General features: G+C 38.1%; 1 protein-coding gene and 1 long non-coding RNA gene across 7 annotated transcripts in view; one reads left to right on the plus strand and one right to left on the minus strand.

Moving 5' to 3' along the window:
• Positions 1 to 844: 844 nt before the first annotated feature.
• On the minus strand, positions 845 to 3,040 carry LOC140732262 (uncharacterized). Its single transcript, XR_012100027.1, has 2 exons — positions 2,246 to 3,040; positions 845 to 1,314 (listed from the first exon to the last, which is right to left on the minus strand). It is a non-coding gene; the product is annotated as an uncharacterized lncRNA (long non-coding RNA).
• Positions 1,314 to 14,340, plus strand: part of mllt10 (MLLT10 histone lysine methyltransferase DOT1L cofactor) — a 281,282-nt gene continuing 268,255 nt past the window's right edge. For 5 of the 6 annotated variants that reach the window (XM_073054633.1, XM_073054638.1, XM_073054634.1 and 2 more), the window contains exons 1-3: positions 1,314 to 1,448; positions 3,053 to 3,197; positions 13,969 to 14,048. In XM_073054633.1, the coding sequence (XP_072910734.1) occupies positions 1,410 to 1,448; positions 3,053 to 3,197; positions 13,969 to 14,048 (264 nt within the window). In that variant the 5' untranslated portion in view covers positions 1,314 to 1,409. Of the gene's footprint in view, positions 1,449 to 3,052; positions 3,198 to 13,968; positions 14,049 to 14,340 lie in introns of those variants that run through there. The other variant, XM_073054639.1, reaches the window with a different exon arrangement.

The following is a 14,340-nucleotide window of genomic DNA, read 5'->3' on the forward strand; positions in this document are numbered from 1 at the left end:
AGTGTGCATTCTGCTAAAAAGAAAAGACGCCCTTTCTCACTGATAATGGTCGAGCAAGAAATAAAGCAGCTAAAGAGGGGACTATACGCCTCTCACAAGTATCAACGTTCACGTAGTAGGTATCAAGAGAAATAAGATAGCAATTTTGAATTTTCTCGTGAACCAAGAGATTATGATGAAAAAATCCAAGCAAGCAAGTTTCGAGGATTTTAGTCAGCGACAAATTTCGAATGCAGTATAAATCAGTTAAATGACGTAAGAAATGGTTAACTCATAGTCAGTTGGCAAGAAGTACGAATGTCATTAATAACATTATAATTCGATATAATCCGACTGAACCTGCCTTAACTTAAGCATTTAAAACGTAAATATTTTTCAACAACCTATATTAATCGTTCATTTTAGTGGATAGACCTAATACTTTGATAGACTCGGTGTTCAACTAACAATACATTGTGACGATCAATGTACGTTTACATAAATACAAATATTACATTACGCAATTTTGTACAGCTACCCAAAAGAATAAAAGTTGAAATTATATTACTACTACTGTATTGTGACCACATAGCTTATACTGAAAAGTGTAATTTAAGTTCCTAATCACGTTATAAAATTCACACGTAATTGGTTTTAGAAAGCGCAATTTGTGAACGATTACCTTGTGGCTGTATAATAACCAATGATGGCAGCATCTAAAAAAAACCATAGTTGGTCCTCATACACAGGACAAATTTAAATCCGCTTTTTGCTCTAAATCTGTCATAAAGTTGAGGTAGATTCAGATTTTCCTTGCAAATATGTTTCTTTAAGTTCAAGTAAATTGACAGAGTAGAGCGAACAATTTCGATAGTTACATTTAACATTTATTCGGAACTGCAATTTACTTCTGCCCAGTTGAATTCACAATTCAGTGCAGTATTAAAACTTTGCAAGGTTTTTGAAGGTAGTGCATTGATTGTGCCTTAAAATAAACAGAAACAGATCGATTTGTTTCAAATGTAAAAGCTACTTTTGCAATATTGGGACTTGGGGACAATCTTTGTGGTATTTTTTTCATTACAGATTATGTTTAAAAGGCGTTAACTTCAGTCAAATTTAAACAACTGCAACAATCAAAGATACAAAAGTAAAGTAAATTTTAAAGAAAAAATATTTTCTGGGTTCTTAATGGAGTTGTAGGCCACTTCCTTTGAAAGTTCGACATTCAATTCGACTGGCAGCCGCAGAATTAGGATGGACTAGAGGGTCGTAACGTAACCGATTCAGAAGGCGGGGGCCAACTTACTGCAACAACGTGCTCGGCAAGGCAGCCTTTAAAGAAACAACAAGATTAGGAAAATATGTCGTGCATTAAACACCGTTTGCTGTATTTATAGGTACCGTCGGCGAGCTTCTTGAGATCTAATATGCACGGAAACACTTTTGTCGATCTTAAAGCACAGAAGGTAAGCATTTCCAAACACGCCGTTGCTGGGTTCGTGGGAGCAGGGCAGAAACAAAGGGAATTCATTCCCGATCTCGAAAATCAATTGCATATTTTTAGTCACTAGCTGTTTAAATTATCTTAAGGAATGTAAGCATCTAGATTAAATATAAATCTCATTTTTAAAGATTTCAATGAGAATGAAGTTGGAAGTTCAATACATTCTGGATCGAACAAAGCACATTTTCTAAGGTTTCCTGCAGAAATAGACTGGTTTTCACGAATTCATCGTCTCAAAGCACGCGGTATTCCCTTTTAATCTCGCAAGATTTAATAACATAAATAATATCTTAAGAAATTAAAGAAACTTAATCCTGACAAAGTGAATATAATTAAAGATAATCAAATTTGTAAATACTTGGAGATCGTGTTTTACTCAAAAATACACAATAGTACATTAAAAGTAAACCTTATTTTTGACTTCAATGTCATGGAAGTGGAATCCAAAACACTCCATTAATTTGTTTATAAATACATAGATATCTGGAAAAGTACCAACAAAGATAAAGATTTCTGCAGAAGCTTTTTGTAAACAGCGTGTTTGCAGTCAGCAATGTCCAACACATCCCATTGAGAAATTTCATCCCTACATTTCTTTCTATTTCAGTATTGTCATTTTATTTAAACAGTTTTGACTCAAGATAAAAAACTTTAATAAACTAATCAGTTGTTTGTTCTATATTTGGTTATGCATGTATATCAAGTAAAATATTTTAACAAGCTTGTAGCGTATTTTTTTTGCAAATTTAGCGAACCTACCGTGAACAGGGTGATTACCGCAACATGAAAATTTGTTTTTTTATTCTTTGTGTTGCATTTCCCGGCATATTTACAGTTTAAAAAAGTTGCAGCAAATCCGTATTTTTAAGGAAAAAAAACGAGAAAAAAATTAAACTACTTGTAACTTTCCAGATCCCCCCTCTACAGCACTCTGAAACTCAAATGTTGGGTCTGCAACTACTTAGCCTGATTCACGTGGGTAACGATAGGTTGAGTGAGTCACCTTTAACCTTCGCTCGTTCCGGCTGTGGCTCATTTATATACCCACAATGCCCATTCACACCATCAATGAGCGCGCGAGCGCGAAAAAAAACACGACCAGCACCGGAAGCCGAGTTTGGCATCTCAGCCTGGCGTGTTCTGGAATGGTCCGAAATCAGCCCGCCTATTGGCTCAGGAGCCGTCAGTCATCCGGATGGCCGAACACCCCGCCTCTCCCCGGACACTACACACACGCAAGCATGCAAACAAACATACGCGCAAGTGCTGGAAGGCTCGCGCAGTTTCCGTTATCAGTTTCAGCTGCGCGTGAAGCATTCTCGCGCACCTTCCCATTCCTCCGCCCTCCGCCCTTCCCCCCTCCAAACACGCTCTGTTTGAATTTCGCTGCCCTCGTGGGCTGTCAGTGCGCCTGCTCGCGCTGCTCGGGCAGCCTGAGTTTGTGTGTGTTGGCAGGCCCCCGTCAAAATGGGTCTAAAACAATGTGGGGTGTGAATTTCAAAAACAAGATTCTACTCCCGTTTTCTCCCCCCTTTCTGCCCGTTCTTTTTCCTCTTCTACTCGTAGATGGTTTCCAGTGGACTTCCGGCTGACTTTTCAAATATGAAGGAGATGATTGGCGGCTGTTGCGTTTGCTCAGATGAGAGAGGCTGGGCTGAGAACCCCCTAGTTTACTGTGACGGACACGGTTGTAATGTTGCCGTTCATCAAGGTAAATTTTAGAAAGAAGCAGCAGCAGCTTTAGGAAAGACCTCTGGTCTCATTTAAGGCTGAAGCCTCGATCGAGGCCCGGCCCAGTATGGACTTCTTTTGCAATACAGTTTTAGGCCTTAGGAGGTCTGATCAAAGTGTTCTTTTTAATTAAATAAACCTTTGGGTGACCATTTCGGACATTTTTACATTTGATGGAGAATCGGTATATGTCCTTTGTTCATACCTGTGCAGTTACTTATTAAATAACTCATTTCAAGAGCGATTAAAGCTAACTTCCTAGATTGCCTTTGAAATTAAGTTGTTATATTTCGATAATTAGGTGCAATTAATCAGATTGGCGAGCTAGATCTATTAATGTTTGTTTATGAATATCTAATATACGTATCTATTTTCCTCGTACATGCATAATCATACACATTTTATGTTATTTGAAATCGCACAGCCAGTGGTACACACGCATACAGGTGTATGGATGTGGTTTTGGCTTTAGTGTATGAATTGATCTGGACATACTTGGATGTGTGTACATGTGAGTGCAGGGGTATGCACATATACTAGATATTTCTATGAAAATTTTTCGTTTCGCATACCTGTGTATGTAAATTTTATAATCTCTGCAGATCTTCATTTTTTATATCCTTGAGCTTGTGCATTTTTCTATGTATATGCTTATGTGAGTAAGAATTTGCTTGTGTATCTGTGTGCATGTCTGATTTTCATTATGTTTGTGTGTATGCATTGTTCATGTTTATTCAAATCTGTGTGTATTTTTGCACACTTGTTGGGCAAATTCAGCTGCAGAATATGTACAATTGAGCTGTACAGAAGTTGTGAAGAGGAAAGCCAGGAAAAGGTGAAGGGATTCAATATCAAGGAGACAAAATTGCTTCTTCAGTCAAAAACGTGACTTGAAGATGATTTACCTTTTTGATGCCAGGTTCTAAAATATCTGGGGTGGTTACAGGAAAGAGGATAGGTAACCAGAGGTTATGATCCATATGTGAGCCAACACCATGGGCAGAAAGCAAAACCAAGTCCTACACTTAGATTTAAAAAAAAATAAAAAGCAGGACCAGCGGTACTAATTTGTGTTTACCCAGATGCTGCACACTAGAAAGGACCAAATAGGAATTCATTTTCGATGAATACAACTGAAGAGTGGATGTGGTATCAACACCTCACATTCTGTTCAATAACAGACCCTATTAATCTCCTTGTTTTAGACGAGTTTAACCTTACAGAGTTAGAAGGTGTTGGTATGGTTCAGAATTAATGCCTTTACAAAAGAGACAGCTGTTATGGTTGAGGGATAGGTGTGTAAAGTATTGGATGAGTGAGGAAATAGGTTTAGGATTTTTCAAAATAGATAATTTACCAGCCTTGATGAAATCCTTGCCAGGCAATTCAAATTCAGATTGAAAGTTGTAAAGGTTTTAGCAATCGATTTCCAATCCTCTTTGCCTTCAGACATCAAGTCAAGAGTACTAGAAGATTGCTAACATAGTGCAGTAAAATTCCAACAATTATTTTGAAATCCAACCATTTGACATCTGGCTTACCAAGCCTAATTTTCTACGGTCTCTTTGCACACACTGGACTTTCATTTTCTGCACTCCGTTTGCATGCATCAGGTTCACTGGAAGTTAGTCGCCCTGGTCATGAGCAAATATGCATTTACAAACTAATTTGCATGTTTTCATATTCATGTCATCACCGAAAACTTAACTTTAATTTTGCACAATATATACCCTATTTTTCCTTTGCTCCTTTATGATTTTCCCAATTATGAAGATTCTCATAATTTCCATAAATGTTGTAAGCTGGTATGTACCTTCAGTTCTAATTTTGTTCATTCATCTTTGTGGTTTACCTGCCACTTTAATCTCCAACCATTTGCCCCATTCAACTGGAATCATCATTAACTTGTGGCCTTGGACTTCTTGAAGTGATTGTATTGACATCGTGGCCATGACAGAACCCGGGATGAGCCTCTACCAGATAGTTAAATATAATAAAAATATTTCTCTCCAAGATATCTTAACTTTTTTTATCTCTGTCTTTTCATCTTGGGTTAAAAGCAGACCAGGTTCCAGGATCTGATGTCATGCACTCAAGGGTTTTAATGGAGGTGGCTGCAGGCACTGTGAACCATTGGTTAAAAATGTTCAAAAGTTGTAAACTTTTGGGAATGCACCAGAAGATGTGTAAACAGGCAGTGTGACTCCCTTATTCAAAAACTGAAGGAAAACAGTTAATTCAACATCAGTTGTTAGCAAGATGCTGAAGTTAATATGAGGAAATAATCATTTAGGAAAGGATACATAATGGAATGAAAGGTAAACCCTTATTTAATAAATTTGAAGAAATTCTTTGAAGGTGGGTCAAGGAAAGGAGAATGTGTAGATGTGTGTTTAGATTTCCAAAAGGCATTTGATGAGGGACCCTGTAAGTGGCTGAGATATAAATTATGAGCCCAAGGGCTGGGAAGAAGTGTATTGATGTGGATTGCCATCAGTGAAGACAGTCCTTTTCAGGCTGAAGGGATGAAAATAGTGAATTACCTCAAATCAGTTCTTCACCCTCAATGTTTTACACTGTTTTTCCTATTTTCTTGGAGAAGGAGACAAACTGCAAGATTTCCAAGTTAAGAAAATAAGTGAAAGGGTGTGTTGTGATGTGGTATTGTGATTCTGCAGTGTGCTTTCTATTGTGTGACTGAATGAAAATGTGGAAAATGGGATTTAATATGAGCACGTGTGAGGAAGCAGGAATTAAAAGTAAGAATATTGAATAAACGCAGTGAAACTGCTAATGAGTGGCATTCAGTGGGATCGAAATTTTCTTGTATATGAATGTTAGCAGTCAGGTTTAACAACTAGTTAAGAAGGTCAAGGGAACGTTAGAGTTTATTGGCTTACACCTTCCAGTTTAAGATGACATTGGTGAAGCAGTGACTACTTGCTAGTAGCAAACAAAACTACTTTTAAATCCCACTTTTTCTGGTAAGCAACCACAGCACTCAATAGCCTACAAGTTCCCTTTTGGAGTTGAGTTTTTGAACTGCCTGTTTTATCAGGCATTTTTATAGTGTAAAGTCTTGAAGGTGTTGGGTGGTTGCAGCATGGCATGTACAGGCTGAATTGAGGCAGCGGGGTCCAGGCCCCTGCCCGAGAGTAAGGAATGAGCCAGTTTGGCCATTGCTGGAATAGATTTGGAAGTGATTCGATGTGGCAGTACCACGGTGAGGTGGTGAGGCTGGGGCCAGAGAGCAAAAAAAAAAGACCCAAGGTTTGATTGATACAAGCGCAGGGTTGAATTGAAAAAGTCAGATACAGACTGAATTGAGGCAGCGGGGCCCAGGTCTGAGAGAGTATCTAAGTGGCTGGGACTAGGTCTGAGAGCGAGGAATGTCCTGAGATTTGGATTATTTAAGGGCATGGCCAGATTGAAAAGGTCAGGGTGTTGGGCCAGAGGTAAGACATGGGCCAGTTCAGCCTGCTGCTGCATGAGCTGTACTCATCTCTGTGCTGAACTGAGGCTGTGGCCTGCAACTAACAGGCTCCTGAATCAGCTGCAGTGATGGCTGGCTTTGTGGCTGTGGACTCACTTATGTGAACTTCAGTTCTGAATGTTAGTTGCTTACTTACATTGTTTACAGGATTTGTGTTTTCTTCTGTGGATTGGATGTTTTATGATTTTTAAAAATGGGTTCTATTAGGTTTCTTTGTTTTGTGGCTGCCTGTAAGGAGACGAATCTCAAGGTTGTATATGGTACAGGTGTCTCCGCCCCCCCCCCTTTACAAAGGTAGAACATTCCTATGAAACCTTTCTTAAGCTGAAATGGTGTAAAGCAAAGAACCATTAAATTATATGGGGAAAAATTTTCATAAAAGCGAAAATCCTCTTTGAAATGTGAAAGCAGATTACTAATGTAGGTCTGTAGCGATGTGCTACACACAGCGCTGAAATAACGACACGCAGTCGGTAAGTCGTTTCGAGACTAGTTTATTCAAACTTCGGTGCTGGCATTTAATCCCTGGCGCCCGCCCTCTCCGGGTGGAAATGACATCTGAGGTGCATTACCAAAGTCTCCCTCTGCGCGCTGGCTATTTGTGAGCCGGTTCGCCTGCACAGAAAGTGGGTTGCCACAGTCTTTTTTAAAAGCAAAGTGGCGTAAAGCGGGGGACACCTGTATACATACATTGATAATTGGGAGGTTTTGTTGCAGTTGTACTGGGTTTAGGTGAGGTCACACCTGAAATGCTATTTACAGGTTTGGTCCTCTTGCCTGAAAAATATTATGGAATTGGAGACAGTTGAAAAGAGATTCATTGGCTAATTCCTGGGATGATGTGGTTCTTCTGTTAAGAGATGTTAAACAGTTTGACTTTGAATTCCTTGGAGTTTAGAAGAATAAGTGGTGACCTTATTCAGACATATAAGATTCTAAGGGAGTTTTGACAGGCAAATGTTTTCACTAATAGGAGAATCAAAAAACAAGGAAACATATCTACAAAATAATGGGGTTATAATTTTAAACTGAGGTGCTTAGATTTTTTTCTCTCTCAGGATTGTGAATCTTTGCCCCAGAAGGTGATGGAGGGCAGATCATGAGATGTATTTAAGGTGGCGATAGAAAAAATGTTTAAAGGATCAAAGAATTGAGAGTTATAGGGAACTGACATAGACGAAAAGTTGAGGTCAGTATAAATCAGCCATGCTCATGTTAAAGTGGTGGAGGTGTTGGCCTACTCTATGTTCTTGATAATCTCCATCTCAGTTTATCATACACTGTTTTGAGTTAACTTCCTTCTTCCTTAATCTCCCTTAATGAAATTCCATGATCCCTATTAATATTAATTTTCTTGGCTTTACCATTTTATATGGTCTTTCTATTTCAGTCATCTTGATAATTGTATTGTTCTTCACTGCCAAACCCCTACACTCACCCTTATCCTTGTGCCCCCATCCACAGGAAACGTTCCTTCCAAATTGCTTGGGTTTTGCTCTGTTTTTGACATAACATTTCTTAAGCTACTGGTCAGTTCACCCATATTCTGACTTTTGAATTCCCAATACTTATTAATTCCATTATTCTTGCTCTCATTCTGATTATTCCCAGTGATGGAGTTTGCTGTTCCCATGCACAAGCTACACAAACATGAATCAATGTTACCAGATCTGATTGGACTGCATAAAGCTGTTTGGAGCCTAATATTCAAAACTTGCTAATATTTTATGATTATGATAGATGAGCTCTTGCTTCTTTACTACAAGATGTCTTCAGAAATTACCCTCTCCCCTTTACTTATTTTCTCCAATGTGGAAAGTGCAGAAAGATATTTCAAGACCATCTAGGAAGCTGCCCCTTTCCTTCAGCCCACCAGGCCAAATTTCTTTTTCTTCTTTCCTACATCGCTACTGTTTTTCACGCCTTTTATAATTTTTGTCCAGTCTAACCTTCAAATCTCTCTTTGAGACATGAGAGTCACTGATTGCTCTGGACTGTAAATGAGTGCATACCTACATACTTAAATGTACCTGCACTTTATAAAATCTTAACTCTTTCATGGAGCTGCATGTTTAAATTCCTTGAAATTATTATTGGTAAATATACGAGTATTATTTTATTTACTGTGACATAAACTATCCCTACATCTTATTAATTTGAAACCTTTGACGTGGTTAACCAGGTCATTTTTCTTTGTGTCTCCACCAGCCTGAAGGTCCATTCTTTCCAGATTCCAATTTCATCTATTCAGTTACAGCTAGAGAATCACTTTCATTTGTTTTCTTCCTTCCCCTGCACTTTCTTCCCTTGAAGATCTATCTTCAGCCCCTGTTTCTGATTCTCATGGTTGCCTTCAGCAAGATGACTTGAAAACTTTTAATATGAATTTCCATTTGAAATTACACAATACATTGCTCTACCTCACCACCCATCATCACCACTCTTGACAGTTCCAGCCTCTCAAAATTGTCATACTGTTTTTTTTCACTTAACGGATCTGGGCCCTAATAGATTTTGGTCCCATCATTTTCTCAAACACAGACTTGGTTCCTCTTCTTGTTAGCTGCTTGGAATGGCATCAGGCTGTCTGCATTTTAGACCCAAAATAATCTTCCAACCACATTTCTTCACCATCACTTTTATTACACATTGCGCTCTCATTCATAAACAAGAGAAAATCTGCAGATGATAGAAATCCAAGCAATGCATACAAAATGCTGGAGAAACTCAGCAGGTCAGACAACATCTTATAGAAAAGAGTGCAGTCAGCGTTTCAGGCTGAGGCCCTTCAGCAATCCTGCCTGGCCTGCTGAGTTCCTGCATTTTGTATGTGTTGCTTGAACTTTCATTCATGTCTTTTTTAACATCCAGATTTTACTCTTGGACAGCTGCCTTTGTTGTGTGTTCATTCCATTACCCATAACCCTAATGATTATTGTGTTGGGTTTTGTTTCAGCAACATTTTGATGATGTTTTAAGTTCTCTTGCTTTTTTTTTTGAATCCCTTCATGATCTTGCTGTTTTCCATTTTTTGTAATTTCCTCCTCCATTGAGGCATCTTGACTGTTACTTCAGTATTAGTGGCTATTGCTTTAGTTGTCAAGATTCTAAGTTAGATAAGTTCACACCCCAAATCCCTCCACAGACCCTATACAGATTTCAAAGGAGGGGGATAGTGTGGATAAATCCCCAGTGCCTGACAAGGTGTTCCCTTGGACCCCATGGGAGGTGAGTGCAGAAACTACAAGGATGCTAGCTGAGATAATTTAAATCATCCTTAGCCACAGATGAGGTACCGGAGGATTGGAGATTGCCAGTGTTGTACTGCTGTTCAAGAAAGGATCTAAGGCTGGAAATTATAGGCCAGTGAGCCTGTAAGTAGTATAGTGGGAAAGTTATTTGAAGGTATTCTAAGGGATTGGATATATGAATGTTTGGATAGACATGACTGATTAGGAATAGTCGGCATGGCTTTGTGCATGATAGGTCGTGTCTAACCAATCTTACAGAGATTTTCAAGGAAGTTGCTGGGATAGTTGATGAAGGCAAGGCAGTGGATGTTGTGTACATGAACTTCAACAAGGCATTTGACAAGATCCCCCGTGGGACGTTGGTCTGTATTCAAGATGGGTAGTAAATTGGATTAAACATTGGCTTTAAGGGAGAAGCAAGAGAGTGGTAATAGGTTACCTCTATGGCTGGTGAGATGTGATTAGTTTAGTGCTGCAGGGATAGGTGCTGGTTCCATTGTTGTTTGTCATCTATATCAATGTTTTGGATGATCGAGTGGTTAACTGGATCGGTAAATTTGTGGATGACAAGATTGGTTATGCAGTGGACAGCAAGGAAGATTATCAGCTTGCAGTGGGATTTGGATCATCTAGAAAAATGGCAGATGGCATTTAATGCCAACAAATATGAGGTGTTTCGATTTGGTAGGACCAAACAGGGTATGTCTTATACAGTGAATGGTGAACTGAGGAGTGCTTTACAACTAAGGGATCCGGGAATACAGATCCATAATTCATTGAAGTGGTGTCACAGGTAGATAGGGCCATAAAGAAGGCTTTTGGCACATTGACCTTCATAGATTTAAGTATTGAGTACAGGATTGGGATGTTGTGTTGAAGTTGTATAAGACATTGGTGAGTCCCTATTTGGAGTACTGTATGCAGTTTTGGTTACCTGCCTATAAGAAATGTGTGAATAAGTTGTGAGGATAAGATGTGAAAATTAGATGTGAAAATCTACAAGGAGTTTGCTGGGACTGGAGGACCTGAGTTATAAGGAAAGACTGAATAGGTTAGGGCCATTCCTTGGAACGTAGAATATTGAAGGAAGTTTTGATTGAGATGTACAAAATTATGTGGGGTATAGATAGGGTAAATGCAAGCAGGCTTTTTCCATTGCGGTTCAGTACGACTACAGCTAGAGGTCATGGGTTAACGGTGAAAAAGATTAAGGAGAACATGAGGGGAAACCTCTTCACTCTCAAGGTCGTGGGAGTGTGGAGCGATCTGCCAGTGCAGGTGGTGCAAGCAAGCTCAATTTCAGCATTTAAGAGGAGTTTGGATAGGTACATGGATGGCAGGGATATGGAGGGCTAGGATCTGGGTGCAGGTTGATGGGAGTAAGTAGTTTAAATAGTGGACTAGATGGGGTGGAGGGTCTGATTCTGTGCTATACTTATCTATGACTGACTCTACTGAAGAATTGTTTAAAAGGTAGAATTTAGGTTAGCAAGTGAAAGGGTAATCTTGCAATGCAGAATCATGCCCAGAGTGTAGAAGGCATCAAGTTTATGTTGGGATAGTGAAGTCAGGAGGTAATCAAAGCATAAATATGGGCTTTAGTAGTAGATGCTTTGGGGTAATGTAGAGTGAGTGAGTGAGTGTGAGTGTGTGTGTTCTTCCTATAAAAAGGTGAACACATACGCAAGTGTGTGTGTGTGTTTACATTGTTGATCCAGTATGTAGAGACATGGGGCATGTAGTTGAACAAGTTTTTGTGCAGGTCCACTCAGACTCATGTTGTCAGGATACTAACGTACACTTATATTTGTGTGTACTATAAGTGTGTGATAATTTTTTGTGTGCTCATTTGTGCATTTTTTTCAGAATAACAGTGTAATTAGTAACGCCAATAATAATTGTCCATATCTATATACTTCTTCGCAACGTTGTATGCCTTTCGATCCATGAACTGAGTGCTAGCTCTCAGATTAAACCAATTCCCCTACATATTTCCCTATAATTCAGTCTTTCACTTGTACCCAGTAACTCTTTTGTGATTTTCCTGCAACCTACACTAAGGTAATTTATAATTATGCTTCAAACTAGCACACCTTTAGGATCTGCAGAACTGTCAGTAAGGACGTGGTAGTTGGTAGTTTAAATGACCACTGTAAATTGTAGTTAAGTGGTAGAATCAGGGAGGAATTGATGAGAATGTGGGGAGAATAACAAAAAGAGATTAACATAGGATGATAGCAGGTATGGTTTTGATGGGCTGAAAGGTCTGTTTCTATGCTGTATCTCTGATTGTATGACTGCTCTACATACTTTCTGGTGAAGGTGCCCCACAGTGTTGTTGAGTAGGAAGTTTCAGGTTTTGAACTTGGTGACAATGACAGAAAAATCGTAGTCATTTTCGAGTTAGAATGTCAGAATACTGTGTGACTTGGATGGGAATCCACCTGTGGTAGTGTTCCCATCCATCTGCTGCCCTTGTCCAACTTGGTGTTGGAGGTCATGGATTTGGAAAGTGCCCCATTGTCAATGTGTATTTGCATGCATGTGGCTGTATATTTGTGTGCAGTACTTTCTCTACACAATGTGCAAGTGCCTTTGGATATGCAGCATATGTTGGCAAGTATCACTACAGCTTCTGTATTTGATAAGTTTGTATAACTAGATATAAAGACATACATGTGTATTTGTGTATAAATGCCAGATTTGGATATCTTGAATGCATATGGATATGTGCATACCTGCATAAATGGTCATTGTGCTAAATTATGTAAACCTGCACCCAGCTAAATGCTTTCCTAGATAAGTACATTTGCATGTATACATTTTGTGCTTGTGCATCTTTGTGTATTTAGATGTAATGTCTCTATACATGTGCATCATTGAATGTTTTCATACATGTTTATGAACCTCTAGCTCCATTTATATGTATATCAAAATATTTTTGATGAGTTTGTTTGTAAGTAACTATATTGTCTGACTCTGCTATCGGAATGTGTGCCCAGTTGGACCTGAAGGGTTTCCAAATGTAATGGGATTGACTTCTAACTTGTACCTTTTTAAATATACTAATTTCTTATTTCCATCTTCTGCCATTTTATTCTTGGAATTTTGTCTGTCATCCATTCTCACAAGTGTGTTTCAGTAATTAGAAAAGTCTATTTTATAAAACAATTGATTTTCTAAGAAGTGCTATATTTAAAAAAAAGCTTTTGCATGATGATTAGATTAAACCAGGCTGAGGAAAATTAACTACGTAGATGTTTTGAAGTGTACTGAATATTTAATTCTGAAACCAGTTAAAGCTGCGAAAAGTCTAATCAACAACAATGTTAACTTCTCAGTTTGCATAGAGTTTCAAATAAGTAAAATAGCTTTATCCTGTTAAGTTTAAAAATAATTGTTTTATTAAGTGTAGATTTTGTTAAAGACAGGAAAATAAATAATTGCATTTTTTGCAATTCTGTGGGGAAAAATGTGTGCAGCAATGACGTTTCTTGCTGTATGCTTTTAATCTAAGACAATTTATGTAAGAGCTCTTGATTCTGGGAATGATTTAGGGTAAACTTTTAAGTGTTAATTTGATGTAAGTAAATGGCTTGATTTTTTGATTTTTCTTAATTATCTTCAAGTTGTATTCCTGAAAGTAGAAATTTTGCTTGAGTAAAAACCTGGTTTCTAAATTCTGATGTATTTGTGATTCAATAACCAATTCTTGGAAGTAAACTACATAGTTGAGGAAGGTTAGTGTGATGTATTTGATCTAAGTATGTAAATGCGTAGCACAATTTAGAACCACTTTATGGAAACTGCATACATTGAATATAAGAATGGGTTTAATTGTATATCCACCAAGTTGACCTTAACAAATGCTGCTACCCCCAAAAGGTATGCAAGTATTTCACAGTAAATATGTTTGATTTGTTATTCATTACTTTTTGCATTTTATTTACTTTAATGTTGACTGGTGAATGGATGATATAAGATTACTTTTGCTCTTGCAATTTCAGCATGTTATGGCATTGTGCAAGTTCCTACTGGACCATGGTTTTGTAGAAAATGTGAATCGCAAGAAAGAGCAGCCCGAGTGGTGAGTCTAGTGTTTTCTATGTTACTGGCAGTGCTTAGTTAGGTCTGGGGTATATTCAAGTAAATGATTTTTTTAACAGATTTCATTATGAAATATATAAATAATTTCTGATTTCCAGCATCTGCAATTTTTATATATTTTTTCAATTTCATGACATTCTTCGTTGTGAAAATTGGACTGAATTGGAAATACCTTGCTGATCATAATACATAACATTTTAATGTTACTGTCAGCTTCTGTTTTGTTTTTATATTTTAAAATAAATTGCGTTCTAATTTTGAATAGCTAAATA

Source organism: Hemitrygon akajei, chromosome 8 (assembly GCF_048418815.1).
Source record: "Hemitrygon akajei chromosome 8, sHemAka1.3, whole genome shotgun sequence".
In the NCBI taxonomy this organism is placed as follows: domain Eukaryota; kingdom Metazoa; phylum Chordata; class Chondrichthyes; order Myliobatiformes; family Dasyatidae; genus Hemitrygon; species Hemitrygon akajei.